Genomic DNA, 13,381 nt, shown 5'->3' with positions numbered 1-13,381 from the left:
ATAAATAAACATTAAAAAAAAAACAACATAGGATTTTGACTGTATTAGTACCTGTAATTGTTCTACACGACGAAATCTTGAAAAATCCCCCATTCTCTATCCATGGTATCACAAACAGTTCTCTATAATGGTGCCCTGGATAAATGGAAGAGATGGTGGATAGCCATACTTAGTAAATGAAAGGGCAAAGTTAGAGAATGATCTCTAAGCTCGCCAATCCTATAATAATGTAATTGACAATTAAACAGTGTCAAATTGTTAGAATATGAACATGTGAGTTTCATTTTCCCCTCAACTGCTTCCTCCCAACTATACCATCTTGGATCCCCCTTTGTCCCTAGGTACCCTGGTTACTACTAATAGCTCACTCAGATTCCATAATGTTTCAATCTCTCCCAATTATTAGAAAGGTTCTTTCAAGTTCTTAAAAACTCAGTCCTGTTCATTTTACAACTTCAACCTCACGTTCAATTCCAAATCCTCTTCTCTGCCTCATTGCCCACATGGCAAGCTAGAATGGTGGCTATAGTGGTTAGAGCCGGGTGGGGGGTGGGTCTACTCTACCCACTTCTCCCTTTCTCTTCCTCTTGACACTTCCCTACTAGAGATTGGCTGGAGGAAGAATAGGAGAGGTCAAGGTCTCCCCATAGATAGTCCCAGAGGGATGTTGCAGGCCCTACTGGGTTGGCTTTCTCTGCTCCTCAGGTTAACCTAAACTGATCCTTGGCTCTCTCTGTGGGGAGGCATACAAATGCAGACTCTCTGGAGTTGCTGCTTCTCCACAGTCTCCTTTCCCCCATATTCATTATCAGAGGTCTGACTTGGACACTGACCTCTACCTCTCACCTCACCCAGTCCCTGCCCCAGCATTTTGTTAGTCCCTCTACCCCAGATGGCTTCTTTGGGTAGGGCACCAGCAAGAGGCCTGGCCATTTTCCATCATGTCCCCTTTCTCCACACCTGGGACAGCATTAGGGGATCTGATGGTATAACTCAGTACCTTCCAGAGGGGAGATGAGCATCAGTCCCAACCTATAGGGAGACTTGGTAGAGAGGGGGACTGTTAGATGCCACCACCATTACACATTCTCTTGAGTCCTTTCTTTCTCAGCCTCAGAAAAAGGTCATGAGCTCTTCTTCCCAACAATGAGGAAAGTGGAAGGAACAGGCTTTCCAGGAACCATAACATCCCTCCAAGGCTACCTCCTCCCTCTCAGGCCTCTTCTTATTTAGCCTGGGGAAGAGGGGTGAGCAAGGGTAGTAGCGAAAACCACACTATAAGACCAAGCCTGGTGCCTGAACACAGCAGTTCACGGTCTCCTGAAGCTAGACCTTTGTTGGAATTTTATTTTAAGCTGTGATGGTTAATTCCAGTGTTCCCAGCTGTTTCCATCTTGTTACACTAATTTCTATATTAACTTGTTTGTCAGAACCATTTCTCTGTAGGTGAAACTGACATGCTGAGGATGCAACAATGAAGAATTTTCTTGGACTTTCCTGGGGCTAGGGCTAGAAAAGTAGACAAAACTCATCTTTAATGCCAAACGTTCTGCCCAACAACCCAGACCAATCCTTCCTAGATCCTTCTCAGGAATCTCTCAGCTCAAAGGGCTTTGTGCCCAGAAATTACTGGTAGGTGTTTAAGGTGTGAGGTGTTAGTTAAAAGCTCTCCAGAAAAAATTTTAAAAGCCTTCAAAATCAAAAAAAATCTGAATTTCCAAATATACAAGTTCTGGCAGAATGCTCCAGGTAAAAAGACACTTGCTAAGCTATTTACCCTGTCCATTTATAAATATGGTCCCATCTGACTCCATTCCCCTCTAACACACCTTGATCCTTCTCTTTCTCTTCTCTCTCAAACCCCAGAAATCTCAATGTCTGGTCAAACTTAACTGCTAACATTTCTGAGTATGACTTCTCACAGTCCATGCAGCTACTTCTGTGACAAACATGTCTTTGTATAAAGACCATCACTCCTGATGTCTAGAACACAGACAGCTATAGGATCAAAAGGTCACCTGCTACTGAGGCTTCTGACTTCCAGTGTGTCTAGCACAAGTGTGTGTGCACATATACACACAATGTACACACCGCTGCATTTATCACAAAACTAGCTTGATCCCATACTATCTGAACATGAGGAAGTATTAGGAAAAATAATTATTTTAAGTTTCAGATGTTTGGGGAAAGCTTTCTTTTTTCCTTCAAACAAAAAAAAATCCACTTTAAGAGAATGGGACCAAACAGCTCATAGTGCAAATGCTGCAACAGGAAAAGAGAGTGAAAGAGGAAGAAAAAGCCAAGGTCCAATGTCTTTTCAATGATTTAACATAACCGCAGATAGATAATAAAAACTAACATATGAGTGTTTCAACAAAAGACCTGACTGTGCCTTTAATACCTAGCCAGTCTCCAAATGATGAGGACAAACCTCTGGGTATCATCTGGCCACCACACTATATCTCTGAACAGTGGAATAGACTCATTACCTTTAACACAATAAAGCAGCCATAAGCACAGTAATTTATTGAAATAATTATGTATTTGAATTTCCCACATGTTAACTCCAGAATTTCTATCCCCCCTCAAAAAAAAAAAATGAAATGACTAGACAGACTTTAAGTTTAATGAAATTCCACAAATATTTGCCAGGTCCCTCCTATGGGTGAGGAACTACACTACCTCAAATGTAATTGGAAGGAAATCTCAATCATACAACATCATAGCCACTACCACTTAACAAAATTTCAACTTCCTTGGGTTAGAAAGTCAAATACTCCTTATTGATTTATTGATGCTGGAAGACAAACTATCAAACTATAAAATAAATCATATCAAGTTGCAAGTGATTAAGTAACAGTCCATCCTTAGTCTGTATAATTTATACCAAAGTTGGATCATAAACTCTTGTCTCACAGTAAAATATGCTAATTCTGTTCAAAGAGTAAAAATATGCTAATAGGAGCCCACTCCTCTAAAGGTAAAGTGGAATGCAATACTAACGTGAAGTTATAGGTATTTTACATAAAAAGTTATGAAACTTCAAAAATGTATTTTTGAAAATGTATTCAATCTTTAACAACTTCCCAAAATTGTTTTCAGAATCACTTTTTATAGATTTATCAGCTAAACTAGTTTCTAAGGTAAGCATAAAATGTCTGCCATTTCATCCAGTGGCTAAGGTTTAAATCAATATGATTTAAGAGGATGTATAACATAAAGATTAAAGCAACCTGTAGAGCTAGACTATTTGAGTCCATTTCCTGGCTCTGCCATTTACTAGCTATGTGACCTTGGGCAAGTCACTTACCTCTCCATCTATAAAAATGGAAATAATAATAATAAATACTTACTTAATGGTTATTGTAAGGGTTGACTGAATTAACACACATGAAGTGCTTGGAACAATGCTGGACTATAATACAGTATATAAGCTTTTGTTATTATTGTAAAGAAAATGTCTCAATAGGAAAATCTCTTCAAGATGTCACATCTATTCAAGATGTTTTATCTATTACATTAAATGTAAAAACAAACCTATTTAATTACTAATAACATTTCTAAATGTATAATATTTAATTATAGCATAGACTCAATCATTCCAAAATATTTCAAAATAGTTCATCAAATGCTGAAGATGTCTTTGTATCTTATATGTCAGCCTCTAGGGGGAGCACAAACTCTGTCCCTTACCGCCCCCCCCCACCACCACCCCTGCCTCTGCCCCAACCCCTACCTCCTCCTCCAAAAATTAGTCGCAATAATTAAGAAACTGCAAGTCCAAGGACAATAACGAGCTATGTTTTATGGAAGTGAAATTTTTCAAAGGAGAAAAAAATCAGCGTGCACATAGCATGGTGTCCTGTCTCTCTCTGTCCTGAACCCAACAAGTGTTGACTTGAAGAAGAACAGAACACTGCCATTTGCACTTGCTCTTCCAACACAGGTGCCCTTTTCCAAGCCAGACCCTAACCCAGCCTGGGTCAAGGAAGCCTTAGGACATTCTGCTTCTGCTGCCACCTTACTCTTTGGCCCTGGGAGTTGTGCTCCTGAGCCTCCCATTCTCATCATTGGCTGTCAGATCTAGGATGGGGGGTGTGGGCTTTGAGCACACAGGCTATTTGGCCTGCTTTGGTCTGAAATCACTTGCGTCTTAGGGAAAAGCCCTTACAACATGATCAGTTCCAACCTTCTAGAGTTCTGCTTTGAAATCTTAGTCCTAGCTAATAGTAGTGTTTCTTTTGCCTCTTTTTGCCTTCCTTGTGCATTTATCTCCCGCAATACTTCAGAAGGTATTCTGAATACAACCTCATGATCATTTCTAACCTTCACATTGTACCACACAATAATACAAGTTTGCCAATTTGTACATACTTCCTGTGCTTAGTCTAGTACAGACTTAGCATCTTTTAAAAGGCTCTTGAAAGAATTGAAAGGTCAGCATGAAACAATTAGCAAAGCAGAAATTATTTTTCAAAGGTGTTTTAATCTTTTGAATACAACATTGTATTGTTAAGGAAAAACACAATATCCTTGCCTATAATCACTACACACTTCATACACTTATAGAAATTAAGACATCTTTGGAAACTAAGCACACTTTCTAAAATAGTTTAGTTTTCATGTTGTTTTGTTTCATTTTGGATGGATTGTTCTACTTTCAAATTTAACCTGCCTTTCTTCTTCCTACAGTGTTAATGATAATATAAGTAATGATTCCTTTCTGCGCACCATGTTCAAACCCACTTTTCTCAAAGTAATGCTAGTATTAGTGAGGTGAGTTAAAATGGTACGATTGAAAATGAACTAGATTATATCTCTCTTAAACACATCCATATAAGATGCTACAAACAAAAGGACAAATCCAATTTAATTTTAAATCCAAGGAACTACTCCAATATTTTCAAATACTATGATTTTATTGCCATCAAGTGTTAGCTCAAATGCATAGTACATTGGTGACAACTTAAAACAAAAAACTGTTGTTATGATGTTGACCGTTTGGTGCTAATTTTTATTACCACCTTTAGCATACTCAATAATCACAATAAATTTTGTCTATGTACCCTTTTATAGGAACCGGGATACAGAGATAAATAAAATTCAATGAAACTACAAATATATCCTCTTGACATTATTAAAACACTTACCAAAATATAAGATTTCATAGAACTGACAAGTTTTACTATAATAAGATTTACTAATTTATTACCTTAGATTTAGATAGAAAGTTCAATCAAATTTTTCTTTCTTCCCATCTAATAACCAATGGTTCATTTACTGGTGCTAAAATGGGAGACAAAAAATTGCTCCTCCCTCATACTGTTGTTAAGTCATTTTAAGTTTGACAATTGTTTTATTCTTTTTTAATGTTTATTTATTTAATTTTGAGAGAGAGAGAGCGAGGGAGGGGAAGAGAGAGAGGGAGACAGATAATCCCAAGCAGGCCCCCCATGCTGTCAGCACAGAGCCTGACGTGGGGCTTGAACTCACCAACCGGTGAGATCATAACCCAAGCCAAAATCAAAAGTCCACCGCTCAACTGACTAAGTCACCCAGGAGCCCCAGTTGGGCAGCTGTTTTAAATGTACAATCTTATACATCTCAGGTTGGACATCGCTCCTGAAAATGGGATTCTATTTCATTATTATTCAAGCTGAACAAAAGTGATGGAGGAGCAGGGCAGCCTGACCAGTTGCTCTGGCATTACCTAGAAGCAATAATGGATCTTTGTTCAATCGCACTGAAGGTAAAGCTGGCTGTCTCCTAATGTCTCTTCAAGGCACCCTGCTATGCCTCAGGTGTTATTTGGCAATATATGTTCAACTGACATTTTACAGTACAAAATTTAATTATTTGTTTTCTCTACTATAAAAAGGAAAAGGCTGAGAAAAAAACTATTTAGTCTAAATTGCAATGTATATTTAACCTCTCAATGACTACATAGTTAACTTATACTTTTTGAACCTTAAAATATTTTCCAAGAAGGAAAACAAATAGTGTGAATTCACACAGCAATAGCAAACACTAATTCACAGGCACTTCTAAAACCTTTCCTCAAAATAGGACAAAGCTCTTTATCCAAATTTTATTCCTAATATTCTTAAGAGGCATTATAAGCAATCACATCAGAAAGGGACCACAGTGACAGGCAACCACTTCTAAGGTGAAATGTGTCCATGTTTCTATGGCAATTTCAGAGGAAGTAAACACTGTGACTGAAGTTGCTGGGATAATAAACCAGATCAACCTAAGAGGTTCAACACTATTAATATAGCTGAATCATACCTTAGGAGGGGCACCTCCGACTAAAGCCACCAGGGCATGCGCACAGCACCCATTATAGTAAAGGCTGACCAGCTCCACTCTACAATCAGGTTGTTTTTCCAAAATGTACTCATAAGTTAGTTATTTGGAACTTTTAACACATACTTCTATGGGCAAAGAAAGAAATAAGTCTACAAATGCTGATTCATTCCCAAGCTCATCTACAGAAGCTGTTTAGCTTATAGTGTGCCTAAAATTGTTATTTTTCAATCATATTTAGTTACCCTTCATAACTGTAATACAAAATGCTTTCAGAGCTCTAGCTTCAGAGCCCCTACTTCATCACTCTCCTAAAATAATGCATCTTCCTATGTCCAAGGTACTTGTTTCCTTTCTGTATCATTCTAAAAGAGAATACAAGCCCTCACAACCTCACCTACATGTAGGGCACGGGAGAAGCAGCCTGGTGTAAAACAACAGATGTGTACTGGCAACATGGAGGACATCTGCCAAATTGCTATGCCTTTTAGAATACAGCACAGGCCTCACAAAATGACTAAAGACAGGAAGGTCTGCAATCCCTTTCTAGAGCCATCCATCTCTAGGTGTTCTGGGTTGGGAAGTGGGGGAAGCAGAGAAAGGGAAATTTCCCCCGCAAGCCATAGGGCCCAAGATTCAGACTCTTCTGCCACTCTCTTAATAGGTTCATGTCGTTTCGAACCTAGAAAGTATTCAGACTGTGGCCTTCCTGCCTCTGAGAGTCAGCATAAGAGCACAAGCCCTGGAGTTAACCAGACATGGGTATGAATCCTAACTCCACATCATGAATCAGTAGTTTTCTGTGCCTCTGTTCTCTACTTTCATTTATTATTTCTGAGAAAGACATAGAGACTGTGCACAAGTGGTGGAGGGCAGAGAGAGAGGGAGACCAGACCCTAAAGAAGGCTCCAGGCTCTGAGCTATCAACACAGAGCCCAACGTGGGGCTCGAACTCATGAACCACGAGATTATGACCTGAGCCAAAGTCAGATGCTTAACCTACTGAGCCACCCAGGCACCCTTCTTCTCTACTTTAGAGGGTTTGCTGTGAGGATCAAGTGACATAATGTATGAAAGCTCCTAGTTTATAGTACCTGACTCACAGTAGGCAATACTTCATAATAAAATAAAACTCCTTTTGCCCCACGGAAGAGAGCCATAATTTTGATATGTGTCAACAGGTACCCAAGGCACATCTTTGAGGCTACAGCTCAGAAACCCACCACACTAGCCCCAAAATGAACATGACAGAATAAGACTGGCCATGACATAAAAAAATGAGACACAAAAAATACCAAAGCAATTACTTTCACGATTTCAGTTCAGGTATCAGCACGTCATTCCCATCTCCTATCTTCATCCAACACACCTATGTCCATGACATCCAAATGATGATTTCTTCTAAAGAATTTATATTTTAGTAGAAGTGAAAAGAAAACATAGAACCCTTCAATATGTTACATACAATGGAAGAAAAAACAGCTATTTAGAAAACATGTATGTATTTCAGTTCCCATCATTACTATAAGGAATGAGATATGCTGCTTTCTATTTCCAAATCGTTACAGAGTTAAAGAGATATAAACTATAATCAATAGTATTAAATATTTTAAACTTGTAAGTTTGATATCAAAAATTAGATAGAAAAATGGTCTAATATCTTAAGTAGAAATATATTCATATGCAGAATAGTATATAATTGTTTTATATAATCAAACTTGCATGTAAATAACTTGTCGTTTTAAACCCCAAGTCATCAAGAAGCAGTTAAGATGGAGTCTATTGCGATACTGGTATTCAACAATGCACTTACCAAAAACGTGAAGCATTTATCAATGTCAATGCTGTCGAAAATAATAATACAGAAAAACACGGGCAAAAAATGGATGGATTAAAGAAAACCAAGTTTAAGCCCCCCATTAAATTTTTTAAAACTTAGGACTTGGCATATAAGGGAGAAAACACAACTATAGTAGAAAAACAGCTATAATAGACACTATAAAGATGTGTAAAGATAATTGTTGTTATTGTTTTCATCCGCTCAGAAGGAAACTGTTTTCTCAACTAAAATCATGTTTTCACAAATTAGAGAGGGCAAATTTACTGAAAGCATTTCTTTTATTAATATACAAGACATTTCTTTTATTAATATACAAGACAGTCTGTTTCCTGGTATGATAGAGCAATGCACTATTCTGATTTGTCTAATATCCAAGTTAATAGAGAATATTCTAAGTTGAGCTGAAAATAATTTAATATTTGATGATTTACAACCTTTCAGTGGCTCAGAGTTATGATCATGAATATCAATTATCACAATACTAAGGCTATTTGGAACCACATTTAATAGTTTGATTAACATAAAATGTACTACAGCCTTTATTTTTTACGTATGTTTTAATGCTAAATAAAAAGAACGCTTGGCCAAACTCTGAAGAATGCGTTTTTCTCTCAATATAGGATATGTGCTACATATTTATTATATGTTCTAGACCGTTTTTAGAGACTCTCCTTTTTACTTTGCTAAAGTGAACAAACCATGGGGCAGCAGATTCAAGATGCCAACAGAAAGGTCCTTCCTTGATCTCAGAGATGGTGTGGAACAAACCCCACCACCTGCTTCTTTCCCCATTGGAAGAGAATGAAGGCCTCTGGGAACAGACCCTAAGGACCCATGCTCACCAATGATCCACCAGGTTATTCTTGAAAATTAACTGACACATCAGAATGATTTTGATTCCACTAGGAATCAAAAGCACTTGAAGCAAATTTGAAAATATGAGGCCTATAAACTTCAGTTAAATTTTATTATATAAATCAAGAACGTCAATAGTTCACCACAGATATATACAGATACATATGCTTACATATGCATGGAATATTTCTGGAAGGATACTTAAGAAAGTGTTAACAGCCATGGGGGCGGACTATGTAAGTGGGAGTGTGGAGTGGCTGGGAGTCTTCCCTTCATGCTCCTTTGCAACATTTGATTTTTTTTTCTCATCTGCTTATATTTTCAATAAAACCTACTTTAAAATAATACCAATTTACTTCATTTTCTAGTACCTTTAATTATAAAAAACCATTTATTAAATGCTTATTTTACTATTAAATAGGGGAAAGATCAAGTTGATATTCTGTTGCCTCCCTCTTTTGCCACAAAAATAAACCTCAAAACCAAAAAGGCACAATTACTCAGCAAGGGTCCTTCTGAGAATATAAACCAGAACATAATACAATTTAGAAACTGCAAATTAGTTGCAAGCATTTATATATTCCTTACACTCTGTTATTTATTTTTTACAACACTATAGAGGCCACTTTTTGTGATGGTATCTTGTGGTGTTTGTTTTCACACACAGGGAACACATGTAGTATCAATATCTTAGAATCCAAAATGTAATTGTTTCCTAATTGTGCTGTTTTTTAAGTTTCAGAATAATATGTTTTCTGACCTGTGGGTTAAAAGAAAAAAAAGGTGATCACTTTCTTTTTATCCAAATTCACACCCGGAATGGAACACTCCTTTTCAAAACATCTAAAAGGCACAGAATAACAGAAACTACTACAAGTCATTTGCAACTACCACCCACTCTTCTTTTTATATAGAAATCTTCCTGTTGGTTTTAAACTTCCATGTGTCAGTGTTGGGGAACAGCCCAGACAATACTAGGAGCTAGGTGGATGTACTGTGGGCACAGTCTCCCCACACTGGCAAGGGGAGCTGGGGCTTGGGCATTAGGAGCTGGTTACACAGCTCAACCCTGAACAATGGTCTTGAATGTATTAGCACACCAAGTAAATTGAATAGTAAGTAGTTTCAAGTCCATCTTTCAGTCTCATCTTTGGCAACACACACACACAGTTTCATACTGACTACTCTACCAAAATCAATTTTGATCTCACATGCACATGATTACTCACGTTCGTTTATGCTGAGGCCCTTTTCCAAAGCCTAAGGGAGAGTTCTGACTTCCAGGATACGTAACCACATGTCATGCACCCAAAAGATGAAATCTCTAACAGGAGGCAAGCCCCGAGCGGAAGGAAGACAGAAAGAGATAAAGCAGGGAAAAGGCTTACAAATTTCTTGCCAAATAGATGAAGGAGAAATATTGTCTAGTGGTCGAGCGGTCAGGAAGCATTTTCCCTTCCTGCGGTGGTAACCACAAAGACCTGGGATGATGCTCGGGGTATTTATTGACTGCTTTTTGCTCGCGCTTTCTGCAGTGCAGAAACTCTGGGCTCCACCATCGCTCGCCACTTGGTCACAGGGTCCACTGAAAACTCTGCCTGTCTACCGGGAAAGTTCACGCTTCTTGGGATTTCAGGATCATTGGAATCTGGAGGGTTGTTCTTGGGGTGGGGAGGAAGCTGTTTGTTTTTTGTTTTTGTTTTTGTTTTTTCTTTCACTTGAGGGTTAACTGTGCATTTCCTTTACTGGGGGGGGGGTGGAGGGGGGATTAAGCTAACCTTTCTCTGGAGAGCAGTGCACAACCATCCTGTGGTTTGCATTTATATTGAATCCTCCCTTCCTCCTTCCATCAACGGTTTAGTGAAGCTTTCAGAGAAAATGAGGGAAAGCATCCATCAAAACGCAAAGACGCAGAGTGGAACTTTTCCTCTGCTGTCAGGGGGAAAAAAAAGTCACTTCTGCTTCTCACGGCCAAGAGCTGAGTCTGGGAACCTCCGGACGAGGAAGGAAGGTTTGGTAATGAGGGAGGTGGGAGAAAACAATGCCGAGCCTGCGATGCCTCCGGACACACCGTACGTACATCCTGCCTGGATCCCGGACCCACACGCCACCCACACCCACGCTCCCCGGGCGGCGCGGCCTCGCTCACCTTGATGATGCTGCTGCGCCGGGGGGTCGCCCGCGCCGCCTCCAGGAGGCCAGCCTCGCTGTCAGCCGGGGCCCCTGCAGAGCCCGTCAGCGCGACCCCGCTGCGACGATCCCTCCACCGGCCCCCAGGGGCCACAGCCGCTCCGTCCCCGGAGGGGGCGTCCGGGCCCACTCGGGGGTCGTCTTCGCACCCGGCCGCGTCCAGCTGCGCGGGACCCTCCCTGCCCGCCGCGCCCTCGGCCATGGCCGGCGAATCGGGCTCTCAGGGGGAGACGGCACGCCCGGCAGCGGAGTCCAGCCTCTGGGCACGAGTGCGCTCCTGCACCCGGAGGCGGCCCCGCCACACTTTGTTTCACCGCCCGGGGGCGGCGGCGGCGGCGGCGGCAACTTTCTGGAGAGGAGACATCGCTTGGGTAGAGACGTCCGCGGGCTTTGGTCCAGGAGGCCGCAGTCCGCTGGGGTAGGGCGGCGGGAATGGGGAAGGAGATGCGAGCGGGAGGGAGAAGGAGAGGCGAAAAGGAGAGGGAGGTGTCCGAAATGTGATGCGAACGCCTGCTCTGCGCCAGACAAAAGGCCCCCCGGCGGCTGGCCGGGCGGCCTCCGAGGCCGGGACGCGCGCGGCCTGAGGGGGCCGGAGCCAGACGACCGCGGCCCGGCGCACCCGCCACCTGCCCGCGGACCGCGGCGCAGCGGCCCCAGGAAGTGCGGCGGCGGCGGCGGCGGCGGCCTCCACTCCGCTCTGTTGTGACAGGGAGGGAAGACTTGTTTTGACAGCCCGTGGGGATTGGCAGGCGCCTGGGCCTCTGAGGAGCCTAGCGTCGCCGAGGAGGGGTCGGCCCGACCAATCCCCACTGCGAAGGGGTGTGCCCGAGCGCGAAGAATGGAAGAATGTGTTCTATAACTGGGAGCCGACCCAGCCGAGCTCGTGTACTAGAGCGAAGGTGTGAGCGCGCGCGCGCGCGTGTGCGCACCCTCAGGCGCTCCGTGTACATTTTAGGAAGTTTAGATGTTCGAAATGAGCCTGCAGATGCAACAAAATCCGGGGCTGGGGGAGGGGGCGGGGGAAGGAAACCTTTGGCAAAACAAAGCAATTTGGAGAAAAGGAGGTTGTTGAGCCCTAATGTCAAAGTGTTTGAGGTGACAGCGCAGCTTCGCACCATCAGGGGTTTACACCAACCCTTTGAAGTCAAATCCATGCAGACATAAACTAGGGTTTACTGAGATTTTGGAGTTGGATAATTTGCTTCAGGTTCCATAAAATGATCTTCAGTTCACTCTCCAATGTGAAAAAACACAACAAGGAAAGGGAATCAGATAAAAAGAGGTGAGGGTAATGGGAATAGAAGAGGTGAGGGTAATAGGAAACTGAACCAACTAAATCCCTTTGGAGAGCGACCCCTAGCAAAGCCACAGTTATGATATGATGGAAGTTGGCCAAGTACAAGATGAGATGGGGGATTTCGTCTCTGTCCTGAAACATCCCTATTTGATTATGGTTCAACCTTCTCTCTCTAGATAATCCTATATAAACATATTTTGCTCCTTTCCAGAAGGTTAGCAACCAAGAAGAGAGACACCTATGGATGATGCATTGTCACTGAAATTTACCACAGAATGCTCAGGTAGATGTAAAAGATGGCTCTGAGCTTCCCGAAAGGACGGAAGATGACAAGTTGATTTAAAGGCTTTTCCGTGTTAAACCTCATGTATAACATTAAATTATATTTTAATTATTAATAATTTGATAATTTGAGATACTTGTTCCTTTGTCTGGCCAAGGACATGAGAAATTCTTCAGGCTTTTAGACCCAGAATTTATTAGAATTTCAGAATTTTAGAGATGCAAGGAGATTAAGGGATCATCTAGGGCAGACTTTTCATTTTACAGATGAGACGAAGGCCCAGGAAGCTTTAGTTTCTTGTCTACTACTTAGTGCAGGAGCTGAAATTAGAATCTGCCACTTAACTCCTCCTGTAATCTCAGCTACTTTATCTGGCTCCTCTGGGGCTGCAAGCAGCCAGAACTGGATAAGGCCCCTGGGAGGTTTCAGACTTGACATCTGTCAACTTTTAGGTAACACTGAGAAAGCCCCAGTTTACCTTTTCTTTAAATATAAATGCAGCCCAGTAATGAATGTACTGTAGATTGGCAACCTCTGGTTTTAGAACCAACACCACCCTCTAGTGAGATTCTAAGAACTGCATCTGTAATGGCAAATGCTTTTTTCTTTC

General features: G+C 41.5%; 1 protein-coding gene across 2 annotated transcripts in view; it reads right to left on the bottom strand.

The window, feature by feature from the left end:
* Positions 1-11,542, bottom strand: part of PLCL1 (phospholipase C like 1 (inactive)) — a 330,501-nt gene extending 318,959 nt beyond the window's left edge. The window contains exon 1 of one of the 2 annotated variants that reach the window (XM_015077978.3): positions 11,151-11,542. In XM_015077978.3, the coding sequence (XP_014933464.2) occupies positions 11,151-11,393 (243 nt within the window). In that variant the 5' untranslated portion in view covers positions 11,394-11,542. The remainder of the gene's footprint in view (positions 1-11,150) is intronic. The other variant, XM_053215513.1, reaches the window with a different exon arrangement.
* Positions 11,543-13,381: the final 1,839 nt, after the last annotated feature.

Source organism: Acinonyx jubatus, chromosome C1 (genome assembly GCF_027475565.1).
Source record: "Acinonyx jubatus isolate Ajub_Pintada_27869175 chromosome C1, VMU_Ajub_asm_v1.0, whole genome shotgun sequence".
Taxonomy (NCBI): domain Eukaryota; kingdom Metazoa; phylum Chordata; class Mammalia; order Carnivora; family Felidae; genus Acinonyx; species Acinonyx jubatus.
The sequence above is the reverse complement of the archived record's forward strand: the minus strand, read 5'-3'. Positions and strand labels throughout refer to the sequence as shown.